The following is a 27,522-nucleotide window of genomic DNA, read 5'->3' on the forward strand; positions in this document are numbered from 1 at the left end:
GCTTTCTCTGGGGCCAGAGGCAGCTGTGACGGAGCAAACGCTGCGGCCATGCGTCTAGCAGCAGATGATACGCAACTCATCTCGATCTCACATGCCCATGCGGCGGCCACGACCGCCCAGGTACAACTTCACTTGGAGGCCCTCGGTATCACGGTTTCCAGCGTGACGAAGACCCAGACGACGGCTCTGTCGTCCGGTTACTCCGCCTTCCAAGCTACTATCCAGTCTTCAGGCACTGAAGTCGCCCTCAACCCCGACAACTGGGATGCCGGGATAGAAATCCGTCTCTGCCGTTTGTTTGCTACTGTGGCGCCTCCCACGGCTGGCACCTCGACGGCTTGACGTTCTTCGCCGCCCATAGCCTTCCTGTATACCAATGCCGAATCGCTAGGGAACAAAATTCCCGACCTGAAGGGTGTGCTGACGGCGCTGCAGCCCACCGTTGTCGCGGTGACGGAAACTCATCTCGACCCCGTTATCTTATCTTCCGAAATCTTCGGCTCGCATTACACCGTGTACCGCCGTGACCGTGACCGTCGCGGTGGCGGCGTGTTGATAGCAGTCTCCAATCTGGTGAAATCCTACCCAGTCAATATAGCAGTAAACATTGAAGCGGTTGTAACTCGTCTAGCTATCGGTTCTCGCTGTCTTCGAATAGCGTGCATCTACCGCCCCCCCCTCTCGGCCACAAAGCCGTACTCTGACCGAGTCAACGCCTTTATTGACCAGCTCTCCAAGGGCTCCTCAGAAGTCCTTGTGGTAGGTGATTTCAACTACAAATCTATCGACTGGAACTCGCTTCACTCCCCCAACGCAGTCGCCTCCACATTTCTCCACACAATTCTCTCGTGTAACCTCACGCAACACGTCTTCAGTGCCACCCGTTCTACGGTCAAGTGCCAAAGTGTCCTGGACCTAGTTCTTTCCTCCCACGCAGGTTTGGTCGGAGCCGTGACGCACCGCCCAGGCCTTGGGGATCACGACTTCCTGCAATTTTCCATCCCGAGTCTCCCCTCGCCTCCGCGACCTTCTCCTCGTACATGTCTTGCTATAGGGAAGGCAGACATAGACGCTATAACTGTTGACATAAGTTCGCTGACCCTATCGGCTCACTCCAGTATGGCCGACATGGGGGACGCGTTTCGGACCAGACTATCTTCGGCTGTCTCTCGCCACACGCCAACCCGAACCATCTCATCTCGTTTCGGCGTCCCTTGGGTCACCCCTGCTATAAAACGGCTGATCCGAAAAACACAGCGCCGCTATCGGCGCAATAAACTTTACCCAAACGCGGCTAATGTCGCTGAGTTCCGGTGCCATCGAGCTGCCGTTAAATTTGCCATCCGCTCCGGCCGCACGAGCTACCTCGAATCCGCTACTGCCAATTTCGAGGACAACAAGCGCTCGTTTTACCGAGCGATCAGCAGCAAGTCCAAACAATCTCAAGTTCCCGACCTCCGTCTGGGGACGCGCGTATTCTTCTCCCCTGGGGACAAGGCTCAGCTGTTAGCGGATACTTTCCGTCGTGCGTACACAGACCCTGTCCTCTGTGATGTCCCTCTACTCCCACTGGTCTGCCCTCCTATGGCTGACATTGTCGTCAACGCCCAAGGAATACATACTCTTCTAAAGCACATCAACCCACATAAAGCACCTGGGCCAGACGGTATTCACCCGGCTATCCTCAAGCGATGCGCTTCTGTATTGGCTGTACCTGTCGCGGTGCTTATTGAGTGCTCCCTGACTACGGCTACTCTTCCGCGGGACTGGAAGCGCGCTAATGTGACGCCAGTCCCAAAAGGTGGCCGGCCTGACGACCCGGAGGAATATCGCCAAATCTCGCTGCTGGCGCAGCTCCTAAAGGTGACCGAGCACGTAGTTGCCTCCAATGTCACGGCGCACCTCGAGAGGCACCATGCTCTCACTCCCGCGCAGCACGGTTTCCGTTGCGGCTATAGCACGGAAACTCAAATCCTCGCAAGTGTCGACGCATGGTCCGCTGGCTTGGACTCCGCTCCCCAAGTAGACGTAATATTTCTCGACTTCAAGAAAGCTTTCGATACCGTTCCTCACCAGCTCCTCCTCGCCAAACTCCGCAGCTACGGAGTTCGCGGAGCAACTCTGTCGTGGGTTGCTGCCTATTTGGAGGATCGTGAATTTCGCGTGGTCTTGCCTGGAGCTGAATCCGATTGGTATCCTGTTACCTCTGGTGTCCCGCAGGGTTCGGTCCTCGGCCCGCTGCTGTTTACGGTCTACGTCAACGACATCGGGCACGGAGTTGTCTATCCCGGGTCATCCTCTCCCCAAATGACCACATCACTCTCCAGGCGGACCTAACTCAAATCAGTAGTTGGGGCTCCCGGTGGAAACTCCAGCTAAACGCCAAAAAATGCAAGGTTCTTAGTCTGCACCGGCCAGGCATTACGCCAACTTGTCACGCCTACCAGGTCGACGGTGTTGGCCTCGACCACGTCTCAAACTTCAAATACCTGGGCGTCACTATCTCTTCCACGCTCTCCTGGGACGCCCATGTCTCGAACATCGTCTCCCAGGCCCATCGCGCGCTCGGCTTCCTTCGACGCCACCTCTATGGGTGCTCTTTCCCCACCAAGTCCTCTGCCGTCAAATCCTATGTACTGCCAATACTAGAATACTGCTCCTCAGTGTGGTCTCCGTCCAAGGCCGCCGGTTCGCACAAACTGGAGATGGTACAAAGAAAGGCCGTTGGGTTCGCGACCTCTGTGGGCTACTCCTGGGACGTTAGTATAACCCGGGTTCTCCAGAATGTCCGCTGGCCAACTCTAACGTCGCGTCGGATGGTCAAGCGTCTCACGGCAATAAACTCGGTGATCCATAAGTCGGGTGGGGCGTACTCCGAGCTCAGCGCTTCGGTCTCGCCTTGGAAGCGTCCCCCGCGAGGATCTCGTTCTGGTGGCTCTTATGTCCTCCCTTTCATGAGGACGTCAGTCCGGAGAAACTCATTTGTGCCATCTTCAGTAAAGGACTGGAACTCGCTACCAGATCACTTAAAGTGTATCCCGCTTCGGCCAAAATTCTCCAAAGAACTAAAACTGTATTTAGGCTTAGATTACTAAACCTATTGCTGTTACTATTATCCTGTATTTTCTTTCTGTAAATACTCTACTTCTGGCGTGATGGGCTTTGCCTTTTGCCAGCTCAATAAACTTTAGAACTTTAGATTAACCGTTATATTAACAGTAAATTTTCGGTAATACCGTGTAACCGACGGTTTGAGCCCACCATCTTGTGGAGGTGGCAGTTTTCACTAGTTTCAAAGTGTAACGGCTTTGCCGTGGTGCAATTGAAGATGATCGTATCACGGCACACAAATTATCATCAAATACAAAATAGTGAGTAGAATTTTAAATTTCATTATTTTAAAGTAATAATTAAGTTCATAATGGGGCCATTTTAGTTACGTAGATATTTGTATTGTGTATTTGGTCAAGAATGTATTTATTTATGCTTGATTGGTATAAACAAATCACCTAGACTTAACTCAATTACGCGTCAATTTTTAAATTATCCCGTTAAACGCTATAATTTAAAACTTTAATTTTTGGGTTCAATAATTATGATTCTGAGTGATAAATTTGTATATATTATAGTTACCACTTTGAAGGAAAATAGCAGTTAAAAAAAACACTTAGCCCACTTAATACTGTAATATATATATAAATATTTCACCCAGAATCTCAATTATTGAAACTAAAAATATTTAGCATAGCTATTTTATTATTACCCTAGTCAGACTTAGGGAAGGTTGTTTTAATTTATGATTCAAATGAATTTGGAAAAAATTTGCTTTAGCTTTTAAATATATTTTACACGACGATGGGTAAAAGCTTGCTAAATGAAATTTTTTCACTCGTTAACATATTCAGTGTGGTGAATAGATTCGCTCTGAAAACACTGAAGCTTCCATCAGTCCAGTAACTTTACCATATGAAAATTTTTCATCAGGTCAATTGAACCAAAAACATTTTCTACGTTATAAGTACTTTGCACAGCTATTCTGACTTGAACCTGGTTTTTTAATGCTTGTTGAATTGAATGGATAAATTACTTCAGCTTTTATATAGATGATATAAGTTGGATAGAAAAAAATCTTATTCAAAAGCTGAAGTATATTTTATTATTTAACACCATCACTTAAAAATCACTTTGCCCCCAAGTCTGATAAGCTGAGTTGGATAATTTTTCGATTCAATTATTGTAATTCTGGGAAAAAAATTGCATGTAATTAAGTTATCGCCTTGAAAGAAGCTTCAGTGTTTTCATAGTTAAATGTAAGGGAAGTTGGCTTTAAATATAGTGGAAAATTACCTTTGTTATTCTATGTTCACCCATTGAGTATGCTAGCAGATGAAAAAAAAATAATTAGCCCAACTAATACTGTAATATATGCAAATATTTCACTCAGAATCAAAATTATTGAATCCAAAAAATATTTAGCTATTTTATTCTTAACCTACAGAGCTAGTCAGACTTAGGGAAGCTTGTTTTAAGATAAGTTAAAAATGATTTTGGAAAAAAAATTGCTTGACCACCCGCTGTGTCTATTTTACGCGCTGGGGTTAAGGGCCCTTCTCTAGCTACCCTTTACCCCTTAGGGCCGATATTCCGTAAGACGGATAGCTTTGCGCATCGTGAAAGTGTTTGAAAATAATGTTACACGGGGAAAGTGTTTGTCGGCGAAAACACAAAAGGCTCGACCCATTGAACTATTTGGATTTATTACATAACACCACTCGCACGTGGAGAAAAGTGTTTGACAGATGCCGTAGGGGGACATTCACTAAGACGGATAGGTTTTGACAAGTGGTTGAGAAATAATGAGGGACCCATTGACCTATAGGTAAATAGGCTAATTACTCGGGTTTATAGCTACTGGCTGTTTGCATAATATCATGTCAGATGATTCCACCACCCCTACCGAATAGGGACGCTAAAGGGGAGATCCTAGAATTTTAAAGTGTAAAAATATTAAGTATCAATTTTCCAATGTAAAAATTACTTTAATTAAAAAGTACTTTATACGGCCACCCTTAAAATGTTATTAAAAAAAATAACAATGTATTCAATATAAAAACGTTTATTCACATTTTCTTTACAGCGGTTTTAATATTATGAATTTGATTAGTTTTACAATATTCTTGAAAATAAATCAGAGCAGCCATTTCCTTTTCAGTCGGCATTTTTAATTCGGCTGGCAGGTTAGGTGTAGTTGACTCGGTTGATTCCATTGTGGCACCGCGCTTTTTACATCCCACAATAAGTTCGTTAAGATAATCGATAATTTTATCATCTGACATTTCTTCGTCCTCCGTGTAATGGAGAGATTCACTCGCATCACAATCACACGCCAGATCCGAATCTTCTTTCAGTGTATTACACGATAAATGAGTCATTAAATGTTGTTTGAAACCTCTCACGGACCGGTATATTTCAGCGCATATCCAGCATTTCTTTGGTACCCTATGCGGAGACATCTTCCTCTTTCCCATAGCTGTTGGTTTATGAAAGCAACGACGCATAGACGTAATCTTAACGCTTCATTGTGTAGATTACGTCATCTTTATTGAATCATTTTTAAATAACGTCATTTTTGTAGATTACGTCATTTTTGGGGTTAGACCCAGAAATATTATTCCGCAGCTCAAAGCGAATCGGGATGGCTAATCGCGAGGATCTCAACACCGTAACCGGCCGGTTAGAAACGTTCAAGCAATGGGACAACGTACACGTGAAAAAAGAAGAATTGGCGCACGCCGGACTTTTCGCCGTAGACTCGGAAGGCATAGTCGAATGCTATCTCTGCCACGGGCAATTAGGCAGTTGGGAAGCCGGCGACGTACCCCAAGCGGAACACGACAAATTTTATCCCAACTGTCCGTCACCCGCCGCTTTGGAGGGCCAAGATATCCCGCCAATCGAAAAATACATCTCCGGCGGACCCACAACCAGCCCCGAGGATCACGGGGACGAAATCGTAACTCTTACCGTTAAACGCCTCGAGGTAGAACATTTAATGAAAATGCTCGTGAAAAGGCTAATTTCAGATGGTTCGTTTCGCCCCTTTGAGTGAACTTCGTTATATACCCTACGAAGATCGACGTAATTATCATGATATAAATAAAATACATTTCCAAAGACGTATTTTCAATGTAAATCGTATTATACAACCTGTACTCGAAAAATATATAAATAAAACCTTATAATTTGTATACACTCTGCTCTTTTTTTCCAATACACTTTTAGCGAGGACGCCCGCTATTTTACGCTACCCTTTTACACCCCTTAGGGGCCCTAAGACAGCGAAAGTGTTTGAAAATAATGGTTTGTCGGCGAAAACCCATTGAACTATTTATTACCAACTCGAAAGACAGGTGCCCTAGGGGGACATTCACTATGACGGATAGGTTTGACGGACCCATTTAACGGTTTATAGCTGTTTGCATAACATCGTGTCAGCTGATTCCACACCACCTACCGAATAGCGACAGATAAATCATCTAACCTATTGACCTAAAATGGGTGATGCTTACCACCTAGGTTTTATGAGGGGGTAAATCATCTGGCCTATTGACCTCGTAAATCAGCTAACCTTTTGACCCCGCCGAAAATGTACGCAAAATGGGGGGAAAGGGGGAATGCTTACCCCCATGGGGGCCTGTTTCACCCCCGTTTCCCCCCGCCCGCGGGGGCCCCTATCGGTAGACGCACTCCCTTATCTCTTAAGTTATTGCTCAATATCGAATAGTTTCAGCTCCAAAATCATACAAATTAGAAATTGATGTTGATGGGTTTAGTGTTCACTATCGAACAGGACCAAAAAACTTTCAAAATTAGACAAAACAATAGCATATATTACACGAATTAAAATCCAATATCAGACAAATCACCTCCCAATTTTGTACATAAAAACTTTCAAAATTGGACAAATAAATAGTTAATATTACACGAATTAAACTTTAATAACGGACGAATCACCTCCCAATTTTCGACAATTTAAGTCCATAAATTAAAATATATTTGATGCTATATTGTACAATAATGGACAAATTAACTACCAATATATCCCGTAATAATGTGCAATATTGGATCCACATAAAGTCCAACGTTGCACATATGGTTTTTGTGCAATTTTGGACAAAAATACATACCGTATGAGTGACAACAATTTGGATCATGTTTTATACAATAATGGACGAATTTTTCTAAGAGTGTAGTATCCGAAAATATTTTTTCCGCAGAAATTCTTTGTTTGTTATCTAAATCTTTAAAGTTTATTACCAGAATAGTTATTTTAATTCTATTATTACTTTTAAACTTTATAAAAAAACGCCACAAATTTGCGAGACTTGTGTGGCGTACATATCGATTAAGACTATTACATGTATACATATTATTTAAATTTATTTATATTTTACATCTACATAAATAATTATTTATTACTTATTTAACATATAAATAATTTTTGCATTTATATCTATATCTATATATATAATGTTAATATTTATTTATTTGCATTTACAGTGTATATATAATTATTTATTTGTTACATTATTTACATTATGATAAATAATTATTTATTTGTTACATTATTTTCATTAAGATAAATAATTATTTATTTGTTATATTATTTACATTAAGATAAATAATTATTTACAACTTACATTTAATTTATATAAACATGATTTTATATTACTTACATTTAATTTATATAAAAATAATTTTATATAACTTACATTTAATTTATATAAAAATAATTTTATATAACTTACATTATATAAACATAATTTTATATTACTTACATTATATAAACATAATTTTATATTACTTACATATAAACATAATTTTATATTACTTAGATTAATTAATAAATAAGTAAATAATAGATATTTAAAAAAAATAGAAAATTTCGTTAGCTGGTATGCCGACTAGCCCATACACGAGAAGATTTTTCTCTGGGACTAACGACGGTCGCTGAAATTTTCCGCCCGGGTCGGGAAACCAGCGACGGTCGCAATCGCCGTCTTTGGTCTCCCAACAACGCTACACATGGTAAGATTTTTTCAAGGACAAACGACCGCGAGTCGCGGTCGCTCGAAAAATCGCATCGTGTATGGCCCGCTTTAGTATGTCATGAAGCCAAAGGCGGGGCGGCGAGGAAAAAGCGACCCGCGGAACAGAGGGAAACCGAGACTGCCTTTGGCTTCGTTACTGAGGTGGTTCGACCATCTATTTTCTCAAAATCTGTCGCCCCTGAGAGTTGGGCCGTGTTTGTCCCAACCCGCAATACACCCGAAATTATCTCTCTGTTTCCGCCGCGAATTTCGGAGGGAGGGGGGTTCGTATGGGGTAGTTCAGAAGGCCTATGAGTTTCGGAAACGAGGCGGTGGGAGGCGGGGGCGGGGGGTTTCGGGGTCGTTCCGATTTGAAAGTCCCGTGGCCCTCTCGTCGTAAGTTAGTTCCGTGGCCTTTATGCATCAGCCATTGGATACAGGGGGCTTAAAGGGGTACAGGGGGGTTCGGGAAAAGGGTACCACGGGAATTCTCGCATTGAAAAGGGGAGGTGGGTACCACGGTAAATATCACATGGGAAAAGCGGAGAGGGGGTACCACGGTAATTATCACATGGGCAAAAGGGGGAGGAAGGGCCTTACTGGGGTGGTTCTACTATGGGGAAAAGGGTGCCACGGTAATTATCACAAGGGAAAAAGGGGGAGGTGGGTACCACGGTAATTATCACATGGGATTCACATGGTAAAAAGGGGGAGGTGGGTACCACGGTAATTATCACATGGGATTCACACGGGAAAAAGGGGGAGGTGGGTACCACGGTAATTATCACATGGGGAAAAGGGGGAGGTGGGTACCACGGTAATTATTACATGAGAAAAAAGGGGAGGAACGGTAATTTTCACATGGGAAATTATCACAAGGGAAAAAAGGGGAGGTGGGTCCCACGGTAATTATTACATGAGAAAAAAGGGGAGGAACGGTAATTATCACGTGGGGAAAACGGGGCCTTACTGGGGGTACCCTGGTAATTATCACTTGGAAAAAAGGGAGGTGGCCTTACTGCGATGATTCGACTATGGGGAAAGGGTGCCACGGAAATTATCCCATGGGTAAAAGGAGGAGGGTGCCTTACTGCGGTGGTTCGACTATGAGAAAAAGGGTGGCCCGGAAATTGTCCCATGGGAAAAAGGGGTGGGTGGCGTACTGGGGTGGAGTGTCTCGAAACACACAACTAGCTGAGGGCTAGTCTATATTGTAAGGAGCGCTTGGTACGTTGGTCGTCGTCGTCCGAGCTTTCTGGAATGTTTGCTTAGTCTGTCATGAAGCCAAAGGCGGGGCGGCGAGGAAAAAGCGACCCGCGGGACAGAGGGAAACCAAGACTGCCTTTGGCTTCGTTACTGAGGTGGTTCGACTATCTATTTTCTCAAAATCTGTCGCCCCTGAGAGTTGGGCCGTGTTTGTCCCAACCCGCAATACACCCGAAATTATCTCTGTTTCCGCCGCGAATTTCGGAGGGGGGGGGGGGGGATCGTATGGGATAGTTTCGCAAACGGGAGTCGGGGAGGTTGGAGGCGGGGGGCGGGGGTTTTCGGGGTCGTTCCGATTTGAAAGTCCCGTGACTGCGTTCAACAACTCTAAAAAAGCTCAGCGCTGAGCTCAACGGTCAGCGGTTTTTTGCTGAACGGGTTTTTTGACTTCCGGTTTTGACGTCACGTTGATCCTCGGAGACTCAGCGGAAACATCGGCTGAGCGAGATGGTTTTTCCGTTGCTTATCAGTATAGTGACGTCATTCGACAAAGTTAAAGGAGGGGTAGCAGACGATATTTTGTTCGTTACAACAACTTTTAGTTTTTCTCCGTTGATAGTTGCTGAACGCAGCTCGTGGCTCTCTCGGCGTACGTTAGTCCCGTGGCCTTTATGCATCAGCCATTGGATACCGGGGGTTTAAAGGGGTACAGGGGGGGTTTGGTACGACTGCGAGTTTGAGTTATTTTTGCGGGGAAAAGGGTACCACGGAAATTCTGGCATTGGAAAGGGGGAGGGGAGTACTACGGAAATTCTCGCATTTAGAAAAGGTGGAGAGGGTACCACGGTAATTGTCACATGGTAAAAAGGGGGAAGTGGGTACCACGGTAATTATCACATGGGGAAAAGGGGAAGGTGGGTACCCCGGTAATTATCACATGGGGAAAAGGGGGAGGTGGGTACCACGGTAATTATCACATGGGAAAAAGGGGGAGGAAGGGCCTTACTGGGGGTACCCCGGTAATTATCACATGGGGAAAAGGGGGAGGTGGGTACCCCGGTAATTATCACATGGGGGAAAAGGGGAGGAAGGGCCTTACTGGGGTGGTTCGACTATGGGGAAAAGAGTGCCACGGAAATTCTCGCATGGGTAAAAGGGGGAGGGTGCCTTACTGTGGTGGTTCGACTATGGGGAAAAGGGTGGCACGTAAATTATCCCATGGGAAAAAATGGTTGAGGGGGCGAACTGGGGTGGAGTGCCTCGAAACACACAACTATCTGAGGGCCCGCCTGTAAGGCGGGCTTCTCGGCTAATCTTTATTATAAGGAGCGCTTGGTACGTTGGTCGTCGTACGTCCGAGCTTTCGGGAATGTTTGCTTAGTCTGTCATGAAGCCAAAGGCGGGGCGGCGAGGAAAAAGCGACCCGCGGAACAGCTAGAGAGAAACCGAAACTGCATTTCGCTTCATTACTGAGGTGGTTCGACTATCTATTTTCTAAAATTCTGTCGCGAGAGAAACCGAGACTGCCTTTCGCTTCATTACTGAGGTGGTTCGATTATCTATTTTCTCAAAATCTGTCGCCCCTGAGAGTTGGGTCGTGTTTGTCCCAACCCTCAATACACCCGAAATTTTCTCTCTTTCAGCCGCGAATTTCGGAGGGGGAGGGGGTGGATCGTATGGGGTAGTTTCAGATATTCTCGCATTGGAAAGGGGGAGGGGGTACAAAGGAAATACTCGCATGGAGAAAAGGGGGAGAGGGTGTGGTCGGTAATTATCAAATGGGAAAAGCGGAGAGGGGGTACCACGGTAATTATCACATGGGAAAAAGGGGGAAGTGGGTACCACGGTAATTATAACCAGTAGCGGCGCTAAGGTTTTTTCACAGGTGGGCTAATTATTTGGTGGCCCCTAAGAATTTTGTGGCCCTTAGCGGGAACCTTGGATTGACCATACTTCGCAAAAATGGTGAAATCGAAAAAACCCCAGATTTTCCAGGAAGCGAGAAGAGCAAGATCGTTTTATTGTTGCGGCTCTGCACCACCTACTGACCTTGTATCCGACCTGGAGGGGACACGTGCATGCCTGGGATATTTCCTTAAATTCCCTTAAGCCCTTTTCTTTTCAACTTTCTCTCAATTTCCGCTCCCTACTATCGTTTTGAGTAAACGAATTGATTTTGAAAGATTTTTTTCCCAGAAAAACGTTTCTTGGCAATAAAACAAATTTCTAGAGATAAAGGAAATTCTTAAATTAAAATATGTGGCCTCTTAATTATAAACATGTGGCCCTTTTAATATAAATATGTGGCCCCTCTCAGAAATGCAGGGGGGCTAAAGCCCACTTCAGCCCACCCTTAGCGACGCTACTGATTTTAACATGAGAAAAAAGGGGAGGAACGGTAATTATCACATGGGGAAAATGGGGAGTACCCCGGTAATTATCACATGGGGAAAAGGGGAGATAGGGCATTACTGGGGTGTTTCGACTATGGGGAAAAGGGTACCACGGTAATTATCACATGGGAAAAAGGGGAAGGTGGGTACCACGGTAATTATCACATGGGAAAAATGGGGAGGGGATACCCCGGTAATTATCACATGGGGAAAGGGGGGGAAGGGCCTTACTGGAGTGGTTTACTTTGGGGAAAAGGGTACCATGGAAATTATCGCATGGCAAAAGGAGGAGGGGGCCTTACGGGGTGAGGTCAACTATGGGGTTAAGGGTGCCACGGAAATTCTCGCATGGGTAAAAGGAGGAGGGTGCCTTACTGCGGTGTTTCGACTATGGGGAAAAGGGTTGCACGGATATTATCCCATGGGAAAAAGGGGTTGGGGGGGGGCGTACTGGGGTGGAGTGCCTCGAAACACACAACTAGCTGAGGGCCCGCCTGTAAGGCGGGCTTCTCGGCTAGTGTTACCATAAGGTCTACATACCCACCTATTTTCAACCAAATCGGTGATAATCACCTCGGGTAGTCTCCTCGTAGGGGAAATGGGCGACTCATTTCCCTAACTGTTCATTACACCAACTTCGTAAAAAAATTGGTTGGCGAAATGCATAGGCTCTTGCGAGTTGGGGGAATGGGCTACTCATTTCCCCAACTGCTCATCATTACGTCAACTTCGTGAAAAAATTGGTTGGCGAAATGCTCGGTTGGGGAAATGCTTAGGGTTTGCGAGCTGGGGAAATGGGTGACTCATTTCTACAACTGCTCATTACGCCAACGCCGTAAAAAAAATGGTTGGCGAAATGCATAGGTCCGATTACTCTTACTGAACGCAGCCTCTATTGGTTGAAAAGGTGATGTTTCGGTTTATACTTATTCAATATTTAAAAATTTTAAATATCAGGTATCATTCGACTTTCTACTGTGAACGGTTTTTGAAACATTTGAAAAACCAATGTCCGGGACTGTTCCTTAGAAAACCAGTTTCTCCAGTTGGTAAGTCAGCGAAAGTTACTTAATGCTAGGAGCAACAAACACTGTGAAACACAGCACCCCACAAGTTCCACAACCCGTCAAAAGTCGTGGATTTTAGCGCCTGCTGCTGTCCGAAGGGGAAATTCCGTAATTGAAAAATGTTCAGCGTAAAGGCTCGTCCAATGAAATTCCTACAAAACAATGCGTTAGCGTGTTTTAAGGCTAGCTGCGTTCTCTTTGTGTTTGCTGCTCCTAGCTTGGAGAAGGGAAGCTGTGCTTCCCTCTTTCAAAATCCTAGCTTAACAATTGTATAAAAAAGTGAGAACAACATTTTACTTCCAATAAAAATAGCAAACTTTAATGGAAGCATTTTATTAAAAATGTTATGAACAAGAAAACAGTAAAAGTTTCCAAATGAAAAAATTAACAAAAAACAAAAGGTGGCGGAGTAGCTGAATATTTTTTTAAGACTGATTTACGACAAAATCCATATATTTTATGTGATTTGTAAAAAAAATTACGATTATGTTAGTTTTTGTTAGCTTTATTTTTTATAAATTATAATTTTTCAATCATCATCCTCAAAAGTCTTCTGTTGTTGACCAACTTTTGGGCCTCCAGCAGCCTTAGCCATAATAATCTAAAAATAATGAGTTACCAATTTAAATAACAAATAAAAAAAATTAAAACGGTATGATTCAAAGCATTTACTTGATCAACTTTTAAAACAGTACAAGCAGCATTTGTTGCTAGTTTCATAGCCCAATACTTGGTTAAATAAAGGTCAAAGATGCCATCTTCTACCGCATCTTTGATGCTTCCACCCTGTTCCACATTGTAACAAGCATTCTTTTGTCCTTCCTGATGCGCTGCATAGAGCTGGGATACTATTTCGGTACCCTAATGATTAATCAAAATTAATTCCATACTTTTTGTAAAAGAAAATTGAAACTCAAATGCATTACTTTAGCTCCAGAGTTTTCAGCTAATGCTTTCGGTACAGCTTCTAATGCCTCTGCAAACTTAGTTACAGAATATTGTTCAAGGCCTGGTAATGTCTTTAAAAAGTAAATTGAAGTTTTATATAAAGAAATGAAAATGATTGAAATAAAATTACTGAAATTTACCTCTCCATAAGAAGTAATTTGTTTGGCTAACTCAATTTCAATGGCTCCTCCTCCAGGAACTAATCTCCCATCCTTGGTCAGGGCTTTGAAATTATTTACACCATCATCAACTGCCCTTTCAATATCATCCATGAGATTATCAGTTGAGCCTCGAATCACTATAGTTGAAATACGCGAGTCACTACTCTCTAAAAGTATAAAAATATTAATTCAAAATTAAGAAGGGCAACAGTGACAATCTAACCTTGCTTAAATATAACAACTGCAGTGTCTCCAATTTCATCAATATAAACTTTATCACAAAATCCTAATTCTTCTTTAGTAGGTGGTGTCTAAAATAAATGTCCATTGCAAAAAGTATACAATTTTTAAAATAAAAATCATAGTGACAATTACCAATCTAGGTAGAGCAGTCGCACCGACGACTCTGCAAACTCTCCTTAAATCAAATTTGGACATTAATCGTACAGCCATGAGCCCGTATTTGTTACAATAATGAAGGGCCATATCTCCATATTTTCCTCCCGAAACTACCACTTTGGCGCCAGAATCCGCAATGGCTTTGATTTGACTTTCGAGGTAAGTTTCTTCTCCCCGAGTATAATCATGAAGTTCTTGGGCGCTTTTTATTAAAACTGTTCCTTTAGTTTCAGTTTGCATAGAATCGACTGGGCATGTGTAAACAGCTATTTTGGCAGTCTCACTGCTAGTGAAATCTCCTTCTACAAGACGTTTGAAAACCATCCCATTCACAACTTCAGAATTTAATACACCAGAGCCCTTAGAGTAAAATTGTATTAAAATATGTTTGATAATTGCACCAGGGTGGATGTCTAACCAAAATTTTGCAGACTCTAACATTATCAACGTTGAAAGTAGTTTTTTCAGGGAGAATGGATACTATGAAAATAGACATTGTTAATACAATGTTCATTAGAAAAAACAACTCCTCGCAACATACTGCAAGCTTTAGCAATTAATGGTGCTAAAAAATCTTCTCTGCCAAATTGTTTGCTAACTATTGAAGATTTTATGCCTTTAACAGCTTCCTGGAGATTCCTATAATCCTTTACTTCGGCGCAAGTCAAATCTGTGTAGAAGTTTTGTGTAAGATGTTAAAATTTACTATTGAAAAGTGTAAGCTCATACTTGGCAAAATTTCCAAAGCCTTATTCATTGCTAATTCATAGCCTTCACTAACTTCAAATGGTGTAAGACCCTTAAAAATAATACAGTCATTTGGTTAAATTTAAACTATCAACGATCAACCTGTACTAATACCATTCGTATTAACTCTTCGGCCTTTTCAAGCAAAGTTCCAGCTAGAATAACGACTAAATTAGTCCCATCTCCAACTTCTTGTTCTTGCATCTGAGATGCCAAAACAATCATTTTGGCTGCTGGGTGTTGAACCTCGAGTTCTTTGATAATAGTTGCAGCATCACTTGTGACAAACAACTTTTCTAAATGATTTATAATCATTTTGTTCATGCCTATAATGAAAATAAATTGTTATTCATTTAAGTGAACTATAAAAAATTGTATTGACCTTGTATTACCATGTGGTCCATAAGCTGTACGAACAGTTTGCGCCAGCTCTGCACACGCCTCTAAATTTCTAAACACCGCTTCATCAAGTCCATGGTAATGCTAATCGGATAAATATCACAAAACATTGAGGTATATATTTGAAGAGTAACAATTTGCATCAAATAAATATTATTTTATGCTAGGAAGCCCAACCCTTATTTCACTTTACCAAACACGTGAAACAAAGGCTTAAAATTTGAAAAGGGCAGGACTTTGTGTAGGATGATAAGCGTAATTTCAATTTACTCTTTAATACTTAACCTTAAATTATTTGACTTACTTGTGCACCATCTTTTAACATTTGGGAAAACCCAGGAGCTTTCGGTACGTGTAGAGCCATAATTATTTAAGTTAATAATTAAATTAATTTGAATTTTGAATGTACAAAATGTCAGCGGCACGAGAATCAGAGACTTTGCGTCACTCAGCACGAATGAGTGAGCGAATGGATTCCCTATATGGATTTTTACCTTAACTACAATATCTCTTGACAGCAAAGATAAACCTACAGTTTGTTTAGTAATTTCTTTATTATGTAGACAAGCTATATTAGTAATCTTATAAAGAGTGTACGAAGTGCCTCCATCTAGGGACAGAAATACTAATTTTGAAAAAATAACGGGTACGGTAACTACGGTTCACGACGGTTGGGGTGTCTCAAACATTACAAGCATTTTGTTTTTTAGCAATTAATTTTTAGTATAGTAGTAATTTTTAACGTCGGGGTTTATAATCTAATTTTCCAATAATTAAATTCAGTGAGCTACTTGATTTGTTAAATATTCCGTTAAAATGAACGAGGAAAGTTTAGATGAAACTGAAAGTCCTAAATGGGATGCTTTGCTTTTTACGCCAAGTTTAAAATGCCCGCAAGCTTTTGTCAAAGAAAGGCTTGAAATTGTGTCTGACAACAACTGGGCTATTAAAAAAATGAATTTAGATTATTTCAATTCTAAGCGAAGAAATAACTCCAACACAAGTATTCTTTTCAAATTTATTTTTTATGGTGATAAAATTGATAATAATATTGATATTCAGATTTGGAAGAGCACTTGCAACAGTCTGAAGAAGAAACTGAATCAAGCTGCACCACACCATTGGATACAGTTTCTTTAAGCACGGATTTAGCCCCGTATATGGCTCTTGGTGCTGAAACATTAGTTTCGTCAAGTGTTCATGATTCAGAAGATTCAAGTGACTCTAAACTTGATGATGTAACTGTGATTTCTATAAGTTCTGATGAAGAAGAAAGAATGATTAAAAATAATAATGACATTTCAATGCAAATTGTTTTGAAAGATTCCAGTAATATGATAATCTCTGCTGACAACAATCCCAAGCAATTGCTTAGTCGTAGTAAGTCTTTTACTCTGGAATGCCCATCACCCTTGTTGTTGGATGCTTTGAAGGAACAAAGAATTGGCTTAGAACCGAGTCCAGGTTCTGATAAAAGCGATACATCTTTGAAAGATTCTGGCACAAATATGAGAAATCCAAAGACTCGTGTACCAGTGAGCAAAAGCTTAATATTTTCCTTATCCGAGATGAAAAGCACTCAAGACAAAATGATGAACCCACCATTGGTCAATTCTAGATCAGGCCAGACGCAAGCTAATGTGCCTTCTCTTGAAGAATTACCAATACCAGTTCTCAATGTAACGAAACAGTATAGTGAATCTGATACATTTTTTAAAGATTTGAGTGGCACAAGCACTCCTTCCTTTTTTGGAATAAGTGTGGCAAAGGATGACGAAGTTGAAGTAAAATTGCCCGCCAAACAATACACAAAATCAGATACTTTTTTTAAAGATTTGACTGCCATAAACTATTCTTATTTTCCTGAAGTTAATGTGGTGAAGAGCACTGAAGAGAATAGAAACTTTTCAAGACTTTCATCAATTATTGAAACTGAAGATACGGAAAATGTAAAAGCAAACAATTTGACCAAACCTACATTTTCATTCCAAATCAGTGAAACAGATGTGAATAATTTGTTGATAAAGCAAGAGAAATTCAAGAATTTCCTTGATAATTTCAAGGAAGCGAATGAATCTGGTGAACTATTCAAGCAAGTTGCGGATAAAGAAGTTGAATTGAATAGTGAAAGTGTTGATTCGGTTTCAATTGAACCAAAATCTGGGAATCATTCCCAAAACAAGGATCAGGAGGAAATTGCTTCAAATAATTGGTTTCAAATTCAAATATCTCATCAGCATGATGAAATAAAAAAACTGCGATTGGTGTTGGAAGAAAACAGACTTCGTGCTCTGGAAATGGAAGCCATGAAGGATAAATTAATAGAACAGGAGCGTTGTATATATCTTCTGACGCAACAGCTAGAAGTTCAAAAGAAAGAAAACAGTGAATGGATGCGATACATGTTTGAATTGCAAAGTATTGAGCTAGAAAAGAAGATTAAAAATGAAATGGAAAGATTTATGCAGAAATTTAAAGCAGAAGCTAGTAGCTTTACCCAACCAACGTTGCTTTTGGATTCAAAATTTAAATTTTCAATGAACAACCAAGAAACAGAAAGTAACGGTAATATCTTAAAAACTCCCTTAAATCAAGAAGTTCTGGAAGAACAAGTTCAAGATTTTGGTAAAGTGTAATGCTTTATATTCCTTCTAAATTGTTTTGAGTTTATTCATTTTAATTTTTTACAGATATCACTGGATCTGACTCTTCTTCAAGTAGCGTGAAAACGGTTATTCAAGCTTTAAATATCAACAGTTTTCCACAAAGAAATCTTTTCTCGCGGATTAAAAATTCCCCCAATGAAATTATAATTCCTGATAAAGTAATTTACTATATTTCATTTATTATGGACTTAGAAAGATAGAATATTATTATATATTTTTAAAACGTCACTAAAGGCATTGGAACCCGGAATGAAACCCAAATTTGATCAAGTATCAGCTATTGTAAAAGGGTTTTTGACCAGACGTTTAATGAAAACCCATAAAGTACAGAGCATTATAAAAACTATTCAGGTTAATTAGATAAATTTATTTCGCACATGTTTAACATTCAATTAACATGTTTTATTTTCTTGATTTTTCAGGATACAACATCAACTGCCTTACAAATTCATGCAGATTTAGATAGTCATCCTCCCATGTCTAGAGATGCGCTAAGTCAAGATGTTCAGTTATCCAAAAGACTTTTAAACCAAGTATGTATCGCTGGATAACTCTTTTAATTTATGTGAAATTCTTAAAAAACCTTTTTAATGGTTTAGTTAAATTCAGCCTGCCATGAATTTAGTGATATATTTTTTGGAAGCACAATTAAAGAACAAATGGCTTTAATCGCTCAATCCAGGGAGATGAGAAAAAATCCGAAACCCAAAGTTGAAGTAAATATGAAATTATTATCTTTAAGTCTAGGTTTTTAATTTATCATGATTTTTGGCGGTTCTTTCAAGGTACCAAAAAGGGGAATAAAATTAACAAGAACGCAGTCATTGACTCCATCTCAGATCAGAGGAAGCACATTTTCAAAGATTCAGAAACGAAAAGTCGAGTCTATGTGTGGTAGACCCAAAAGGTAATACCTAACGACAATTACCATAAAATAGTTTAAATCTATAATTTAAATTGGTTTGAAACAGTAGAACTTCATCTTCAGCTTCCCCTAAGCAGCTGACTCGCAGAATATGTCGATCAAGTATATCAAGCGGTGTAACAACTCAACATTCCCCAAAACTGTCATCCCCATCATTTTATCCCAGTTTTTCCCGGCGCACGCCTCAAAAAGAAGCCAAAGCTATGTCATATGACCACAGATCTCCTTCATTTTTTTAAATACTGTTCCATTTTATATTTTAACATGCTTTTAAAAATAAAATATTGTTCCTTTGAAAACTGTTTATTGCCATTCTAATCGTGCATTCACTTTTCCTTACCCACCTACAAAACCATACTGAACACTCGTTAGCAGCCACTGGCAGCTTAAGCACTATCATGAAGATGAAGAAAAAAATTAAAACTTGAAGGGGGCGCATTTTCTTTTCTTTGTTTGGCTTTTTAATAAGAAAAGGATTTATTGTTGTTTTAGGATTTGTTAATAGATGGCGCTAAGGTACCAATCTATGAATCACGGAAAAATCGGTCATTGGTGTTCAGGGTGAAGTCTGCTTCTAGGCGCTCGTGAAGATTAGTATTTGCATAATTATACTAATAAAAGACATTCGTCTGAACCGTACGCGTAATATTTCCAGAAACCAAATCAATTGGGTAATATTCAAAATTATGTTGAAATTTGTTTATCCAAAATAAATATTGAAATATATCTGTATTAACCAACTTGGTTGTGATACGGAAAGCCATAAATTAGTCCGAAAAACTAAAGTATAGCCTGGGCTTAAGATACAAATGTTTTCATCTTCGTAAGTAATAATAATCAGCTATGCTAATAACCAAGGCACCACCTTGATGAAGTCATTTCGATATACAATTAATTCGAGTTTTGATAATAAAGAGAATCTTTGGCGTAACCTTTTGATAAATTAGTGGAAAGGGGGGATCTCTGTCAGCCTGCGAGGAGAGCAAACACCTTTTCCACCCGCCCCCACCCACACTTTTTATTCCGTCACGGCTGCGCAATCACGCCGAGGATGGCTGAGAAACTCGGGAGTGATAAAGCAAAAAATATGTGTATCTTTATGTTAGGGTCCGCATTAAAGAGAATTCCTATCATCTCGTAAGTCACGAACCGGCGAACTTTATCGGAAGAAACGGTCTCTCTCCTCTCCTCGGTGAAGGCGGGTGCAGAGAGAGAGAGAGAGAGAGAAATTACGACCCCGGGCGCATTCATAATAATCGTGCTCGAAAAACGCGCGCTTACATTTTCGCGTCCCCCGAGAAAAAGGTTCCGAAAAAGAGCGCCTCCTTTAAGGGAATCTGGCTCCGCGATTGGTCCGTTTTTAGTCCGCGCTTTTTCAATAACGCGTTCTTTTAAGTTTGATCCGGCACGTGCATAGTAAGCAGACGATGCCAAAAGTAGTTTTTTTCGATTCGAGATGTAGCGTAGCCGCTATCCAGCGTTCAGATGACTTTTACGGTCGGAAACCCCGCCGCGAATCTTTTTTCCCCAAATCCTCGCTTTCAATAAATTATTGAAAGAGAAGAAAAAAGAAGTTAAGAAAAAAAAAACGTTTAGCGAAGAGCGGGATTCCGAAGCTAAAGAGAGTAAGAAAAAAATGTGTGATTCGGTAATTCTGCCAGATCAACAGTACGAGGACTTGCAAAGATGGCGACGATATCGTGTCGCCCGAGTTTCGACCATTTCTTCCGAATCGTCCGACGATTACGCGTCCGAAGAAGAGGAATTTTACGACAGAACCGCCGAGTTGAGAAGATTAGCCTACGAGCGAGAAGTGCGCGTTATTGAAGCCAATTTAAGGGCTATCGCGCAACTGAAACTCCGGCGCGCAGCCTTGGCCCAGTACCGCGACCCGCGAGTGTTGCCGGTAGGTCAACTTTCCAAAAGAGACAGCAAAAGCCTTCTGCCCTTCAGGAATGCGCTGCTGCCAATCGCCGAGTCAACACCTCGTAGACTACAAGCGGCGAGACACGGTAGGACCATTTCATTTGGCGACCAAAATAACATAGGCCTACCAAATGTTTATCAGTCCCGAACATCGCGTGTGGTTCTTTTGACAAGAAGATTTGATTAAGGTATGGCTCGCGTGGGGTTTTTTTTTATCTCTCTCGCTATGTCCTCTACGACGAGATTCAAAACTAGAAACCCAAATAGCGTGATCCCATCGTCGGAATTCGGGCTTCTTTAGCGAGGAACGCGAAACCCAGTTATATATTTTTTCGTTAAATTAAAGGAACCGTAGTTTTTGCCGGCTTAAGAAATACGCGATTGGTTTTATCTCTCTCCCCTGGCCCTTATTCGACGTGAAAATCCGTTTTGTCTTGATTTATCTCTAATCGAAACATTTTTCATTCGTCATGATATGTAAGCCCCCTATTGCCGTATCCAAAGCCTTCTATATTTTTTTCGCGTAGGGGGATTGAGTATGAGGCCCTATAGCTGGCGGCTATTAAGATGTCATTTAAAATTAAATTGAAAACGCTATTTAAAATTGATAAATTTAGCCTCTGCCATATATAACTGGACGCGGATAACCGTGGCAGTCGCCGAATTTGTACGTGGGAGCGGAGTATTTTTTATTTACGCTATACTAAACCCTCCGAGAATAGTAAGGCGTGATGTGGCGCCACATTTGACACTAGTGTTGGCATTCTTCGAGGCAACAATTTAGACATAGGCAGGGGACGAGTAAAGTCTTCGTATTTCTTGGTAGAAAAGGGAATTCCATTTTTTTTAATAATAATATCATATTCTGGGCTGCCTGATCCCCGGGAATTCGAGGATCAATTCTCATTAGAATTTACACAAGGCTATACAAACTCGTCTCGCAGTCCCGTTATTACTAATTAGTTCGAGCCGGTTTCTTATAATGGCAATTAATAACTCCTTAACAAGATCACGTGCTCCAAAAACTACCCATTAATTAGCCCAGGGTGGGGAAAAGGAAGAAACTTTCAAATTACCGACGTTAAAAAATTTCGAAGGCTAAGAGAAAACTAATGACACCCCGAGAAGTGACTGGCGACTGGAGACAAACTGATTTCCGCGAAATCGCAATTAGGTACCTTCATTATTGTCTTATTATTATTTTCCGTCCTACGAGACAATGGGAAATTGTTTCGCTGTCCTATCCACCGAAGAAAATTACCAAATATAGCGCGTCGGAGCTCCCGCAATTTCACTCCGATTAAATAGGAACGGCGGTACATCCTGGGTTTGGTTTAAGCTTTAACGCTCCGTTGAATTTGCGTGGTTCTTAAACTATTATTCGCGACGTAATTTTTCTGGCATCTTTTGAAATAAAATAAGTTTTTACGTGGTAGGAGCGACTAGGCGACTCGAAAAGAAAAATGTCAATTTCGATTAGTTTTTCTCGATCTGCCAACTGGAAATTTTTGCTACGGTATCGCGAATCTTTTAGGCGAGGTCATAGACTTTTTCCCCATACAGATCCCGGCACTTTTTCTTACAGGCTCTTGTTTTTGGAGCTATTTGTTCGGATTCTTTCCCACGTATACACGTATAGGACTCGATCTTTTTAAAAGCGCGTTTTCCACGCACGACATGGCTTACAATATTTTATATATTCAATCGGAAGAGGAGCGGCCACTTCTAAACGTGTCTGTGTTCTACCGCGCCGTTCTTTACAAATTACCCTCGAATCTAGATTTTTAAATTTAGCATCGGGAGGTCGTAAATTTTCCCCCACTGAAATATAGCTTCCTTTTTAAATAGCCATAGTAAAACTACTACTATAAAGGACTATTGTTTTGTCTTTTGTCTCGGGCTTAACTCAAGAAGTTTTTGGCATTGCGAAACGTATGGGTAGCGTCCCTTTTCCGAAATTGTTTCTGCTGACCAGAATATACTAACTTAGACTAAGGACAAGTTCGCACCACGCTTTTTTAATTTTTGGTTTTTAAATTATAAAATTCACTTGAGGAACAAAAATGATGCTAGAAAAGTTGACCGACAAAGAGTCGCGAAGTGGGAATAGCGGTGTCGCGAGTATTTTGTGACTGGGGGGGGGGGGGTGGAACGTAGGCTCTATAGTACCAATATACAGGGTGTTTCAAAAGATTATGGAAAAATTTTAAGGAGTTGTAGGGGGTGAGTTGAGAAGTATGCCTGTTTTTCCTCATTTTCCTACGATGAGTTAAAAGAGCGCCAGAGAGCTTCAAAGTGTGGCCTACTAGCCCCTGGAAGTAGGTTGCAACAAAGATAATCTGGTTGCAACAAGCGCAAAACCAAGCAGCAGGGACTTTAAATACTGTTTAAGTTTACTTTTTTACGCTGGTTACCTCGATTTGTTTACAAAGTCCTTTTATACCTCAGTGGCGTAGCCAGGATTTTGTTTCGGGGGGGGGGGGGCACACCATTGAAAAAAAAGTAAAAAAATAAAAATATTTGTACGTATGACCATACGTTACGGGGGGCATGTGCCCCCTGTGCCCCCCCTGGCTACGCCACTGTTATACCTATCACACGAACCCAAACCTTAATGCTCGAGTTTCCCTGCTGCTTGGTTTAGCGCTTGTCGCAGCCTACTTCCAGGGGCTAGTAGGCTACACTTTGAAGCTCTCTGGCGCTCTTTTAACTCATCGTAGGAAAATATGACAAAAACCGGCATACTTCTCAACTCACCCCGTAAAACTCCTTAACATTTTGCATAACCTTTTGAAACACCCTGTATACGCGTATATTCTAAAAAATATAGATGTCTGTAGTAGAGGGTTTTAAAAATTTCGTACTCTACGTAATGACTATTGAGTGTTGCAAATACTTTTTCATCAATCAGGATCATATTTTTGGAAAACAAAATTACCTACTATAAAATCGACGGGCCCCTCAGCCCTCCCTTCTGTTCGAACGCCTCTGAGTGGGAACTTGGCTAAGCTCGATATTTCGCTAGATCCCCAGACTAGATTCGAGAGTGAATAGACTAATATTTATTTATTTATTAAATAACAAATTCAGATAGTAGATAATTCGAGTAAGTAAATAAATAAATTCAGGTGGCCTGAATATTCTTTAGGTACTTATTTCGGAAGCGTGCCTATCTGAATAATTTCCCTTTATAGACCACGAAGAGATTCTATATTTACAACCTAGGTTTATTTTATTTAAAAACTCATATTGGTTATTATTTCCACGGCAATAAATCAAGTCCCTAAGCAAATTCCAGCATCGACATTAAATGAATACCAAATATAGGCGTTCAGCGTGCTCTCTAAATCGTGGCGCGTATTTTTTTGTTCGTCGACAATGTAGGCCTATTATATTAACTCGAAGCGGGGTCAAGCTCGCGATGGGGTAACGTAAACAAGCTCGTAACGATTTTTTTGGGAGAAGGCTGTCGACGGTCCGCTCTTCGTGAGTGGGCCCACCATCCCCTCCTTTCTTTTCGCGCGCCGTGTATCGATATAAATACAGAAGAATAGAGCGCATCATCGAGGGCCCTGTTACCCAATCACGTCGTGGACAGATTAGAAGAGGAGGGGGGGGGGCGATCGTACTTATCCAAGGTGATGAGGGCTCCCCCGTGAGCATTATCGGCTATTCGTGAGTGGGTGGTGGATTTTCCCTCATTCCCGCATTCCAACACGTTGGGAGTCACGAAGCCAAAACAAGCCAAAAATGACCTTCTCCTCCGCCTGATCCCTCTCTCTCTCTCTCTTTTCTGTTTCATTCTCTCTCGCTCTCTCTCCCTTGTTTAAATAGCCAGCGTACTTCGGGGATGCCGAGAAAGCGTTTCATCACTTATAATACTGAAGTAAAGGGGTTAGTTGACGCTTCATCCCCGGGTACTCTCACCGTTCTTCAGCGTTGTTGAGATTTTCAGCTTATCGCCTATTAAGTAGAAAAGGGATTGCCCATAAAGATTTTTTTTATTTCGATCCGAAATTTTAACCATTCAATTAACCCCGGTTGGTATTACGAGGGTATTAACGAGCGCAATGTCTTAATCGTGATTTTTGGGTTGGCTTTTTTATTCCGCTGGATTCGTTTTTTAAACGCCCTGTTAGCTATTCAAAAGCTATTAATTTTCCTCGTATTACGGATTATTTTTTAAGAAAATCAAAAGTCAGCGACGGCCCTATAATCACGAAAGCCTTTTTCCGAATATACTCGGAACTGTAAAATTTATTTCTCAACTCTTTTAATGGGGCGCCGTCCGCGTCTTTGGTCAAATTTATCCGGATCCGTCACGAGAATCGTGAAAACTCGATTTGCTCGTCCGAAATTTTAAAATCGTATTATGGAAACCCAATCCGAAAATCGCTCCGTTCGCCGCATAGCGTTCTCTTCTCGTTGGCCTCGAGGATTGACCCCCCAATTTTTCATATCGTTTTCCGAACCGCGTCTATTCTTTTCTAGAATTAGATTTACACGAATCTCTAGCGCGCTACCATTAAGTCTAGTCAATAGAGGGTTTACTCGACGGAGTAAATAAAGTATTTCGTAGACTATTCGTAGCGCTTGCCTTTTGATAGTATTATCAAGTGACGTTATATCTTACCGCGTTTAAGTACCAGCAGTTTTCCATCCAAAGACGCGACTACAATCGTGACTTGAAGCTTTAGTTTTTTATATACATCCACGTATTTAGGGATACTACCCGCGTAATCTAGAATCCGAAAATATGGATCCGCCACTTTTAACCGTGAAATATAAGTTTAGCCGGGGCTAGGATGGGGGTGGATGGTTTATTGGGAAATAAATTTAAAGGCTTAGTTCATATTTAGGCCAGAATATTCGGTACCAATTTCAAACTTTAATAATAATAATAATAATCAGCTAGGCTAATACCCAATGCACCACCTTAGGCCTAAAGCCCCATTTTCATGCTCGCTGGTAGCGGGTATAATCGTCAAAATCCGCTTCAGCTATACACTTTTTCACTTTCCGCGTCGATCTGTTTCAAACCGATATTTTAGCTTTATTTTCACGCTTGCGAGTGGCGGAAGCGAATTTTGACGATTTTTATCCGCTACCAGCGAGCATGAAAATGGGGCTTTAGTCATCAAGCGACATTTAAAGCCTTTAATTCAGGTGGCCGGGTTACAATGCGTAGGAGGGTGGTGGCAAGCCCCGCATGCCACGCGATCGAGCCAACAGCTCCCTACACTAACTATTACCGTTAACCTCAACAAGTTTTTATGGAAGGGGAAACCGAAGAGCTCGGGGGAAAACCCCTTAAACCAGTGGGGAGAGAACTTGCAAACTCAACGCGGAAGGAGTTGTTCCGAGTTTTCACCCAGTGCCACAAGCTCGGATCGAACCCAGCTCCTCTCGCTACGAGGCGAAAGTGCTAACCACTCCGCCACCCCACCTTATACTTTGCCCGTTATTACTTTGTTGAAATCAGTACAAACACTGTATAAAATGGAGAGCAGAAACTAACTTATTGATGTCAGATCGGTGGACATTTTTCATCTTTCAAAAGAAGGAATTGAATACGGGGTCGCGTTCGGGGGTCTACCGCTCGCCCGGATAAAGAGATTGAAATCGCCAGAAAAGAAGCCCGGGTGATATCATTCTTTAACTTTTGTGTCTGCGGCGGTTTCTCTGACGTCTTTCTCCCTCCACTCGCTACTCAAATTTTAGCGTGGATTTAAAAACCCATTTAGATAACATAGGCGCTCGAGTTTTGGGAAATAAATATAAAAAAGCGTCTTATCGCCTGGATATAATACGAAGCCTTCGCGGTAGGTATTTTGCCTCTCTGCCGCTTCTATCAATGATCCTCTACTTCTCAACAGAGTCGTGGTTTTTTTTTATCGTCGAACGTCGAAAATCCGGTATGAAACGAATTCTCTACGACGCCGTAAATTTTAATATCACGGATGGAATTAAATTAATAAATTAATTTTGGTTTCGTCGATTTTTACGCTTCCTTTTTTTATGGGCGGCTTGTTTATAAACATGGTCTACCAGATTTAATATCCGAGGTTGATCGAGCGAGAAAGCAAATATTAAATATATTATAAACGCGTAATAAACAGCGAAAAAAAATTATATTTGAGTCTAAGTCCGTACTTTCCCAGTAAACGCGATCCGCGGTTGACGGATTTCTGAGAGATTGGCGAGTCGCTCACCCAAGAAATTATTTTGACCCCGTAAATAATTATGATTAATCGTTCCTCCTTTATTATCTCATTTTCGTAATATTCAACTTCAAAACTTTGTTACGGATAGTAAAGATTTCTTACTACATTACGCGATTTAGATCTCACTCAATGTACGCTTTTGACTGAAAGCAGCGAGGCCATATAGTAACTAATTTATTTACGTATTCCATAATTTTCGGAGATGATCGCTCTAGTCGGGGAAATTTATTTTTAAACGCTGATACACTCGAAGAACACGGTGCGAAGAGCCCAATTCAAGATACACCAACAAACAAACCCTCTTCTATTGAACTTTTAAGGTTTTTATATCGCGTAATACTTCTTGTAATATCCGTCTTCTGACGAGAAGA

General features: G+C 41.2%; 3 protein-coding genes across 5 annotated transcripts in view; 2 read left to right on the plus strand and 1 right to left on the minus strand.

Annotated features, from left to right (window-relative positions):
* Positions 1–13,089: 13,089 nt before the first annotated feature.
* On the minus strand, positions 13,090–15,878 carry CCT8 (chaperonin containing TCP1 subunit 8). The gene is made up of 12 exons (XM_090155840.1): positions 15,715–15,878; positions 15,404–15,494; positions 15,126–15,337; positions 14,994–15,063; positions 14,806–14,934; positions 14,683–14,744; positions 14,241–14,624; positions 14,089–14,176; positions 13,845–14,032; positions 13,683–13,775; positions 13,429–13,617; positions 13,090–13,357 (listed from the first exon to the last, which is right to left on the minus strand). The coding sequence occupies exons 1-12, from the start codon at positions 15,772–15,774 to the stop codon at positions 13,286–13,288; spliced, it is 1,638 nt and encodes a 545-aa protein (XP_090011966.1). The 5' UTR covers positions 15,775–15,878; the 3' UTR covers positions 13,090–13,285.
* Positions 15,879–16,082: 204 nt separating this feature from the next.
* On the plus strand, positions 16,083–19,300 carry Cp110 (Centriolar coiled coil protein 110kDa). 2 transcript variants are annotated; one of them, XM_090156678.1, is made up of 8 exons: positions 16,083–16,413; positions 16,473–18,035; positions 18,101–18,234; positions 18,311–18,427; positions 18,499–18,609; positions 18,676–18,792; positions 18,862–18,983; positions 19,048–19,300. In XM_090156678.1, the coding sequence occupies exons 1-8, from the start codon at positions 16,227–16,229 to the stop codon at positions 19,238–19,240; spliced, it is 2,544 nt and encodes an 847-aa protein (XP_090012804.1). In that variant the 5' UTR covers positions 16,083–16,226; the 3' UTR covers positions 19,241–19,300. The 2 variants fall into 2 exon arrangements, with proteins under 2 accessions (XP_090012804.1, XP_090012805.1); XM_090156679.1 differs by having other exon boundaries at positions 16,084–16,413; positions 19,051–19,300.
* Positions 19,301–20,474: 1,174 nt separating this feature from the next.
* Positions 20,475–27,522, plus strand: part of dachs (unconventional myosin-IXb-like dachs) — a 35,527-nt gene continuing 28,479 nt past the window's right edge. The window contains exon 1 of one of the 2 annotated variants that reach the window (XM_090155499.1): positions 20,475–21,013. In XM_090155499.1, coding sequence (XP_090011625.1) covers positions 20,638–21,013 — 376 coding nt within the window. In that variant the 5' untranslated portion in view covers positions 20,475–20,637. The remainder of the gene's footprint in view (positions 21,014–27,522) is intronic. The other variant, XM_090155497.1, reaches the window with a different exon arrangement.

Source organism: Leiobunum rupestre, chromosome 8 (genome assembly GCF_980474605.1).
Source record: "Leiobunum rupestre chromosome 8, qqLeiRupe1.1.hap1, whole genome shotgun sequence".
Classification (NCBI taxonomy): domain Eukaryota; kingdom Metazoa; phylum Arthropoda; class Arachnida; order Opiliones; family Sclerosomatidae; genus Leiobunum; species Leiobunum rupestre.

Excerpts from the sequence above, each read along its gene's own strand:
- CCT8 (XM_090155840.1), bottom strand. The coding sequence starts at position 15,774 with ATGGCTCTACACGTACCGAAAGCTCCTGGGTTTTCCCAAATGTTAAAA. Across the intron at positions 15,338-15,403 it reads TACAGCTTATGGACCACATG|GCATGAACAAAATGATTATA; the intron begins GTAATACAAGGT and ends TTTTCATTATAG. Across the intron at positions 14,177-14,240 it reads CGACTGCTCTACCTAGATTG|ACACCACCTACTAAAGAAGA; the intron begins GTAATTGTCACT and ends CATTTATTTTAG.
- Cp110 (XM_090156678.1), top strand. The coding sequence starts at position 16,227 with ATGAACGAGGAAAGTTTAGATGAAACTGAAAGTCCTAAATGGGATGCT. Across the intron at positions 18,235-18,310 it reads AAATTATAATTCCTGATAAA|GCATTGGAACCCGGAATGAA; the intron begins GTAATTTACTAT and ends ACGTCACTAAAG. Across the intron at positions 18,793-18,861 it reads ATCCGAAACCCAAAGTTGAA|GTACCAAAAAGGGGAATAAA; the intron begins GTAAATATGAAA and ends GGTTCTTTCAAG.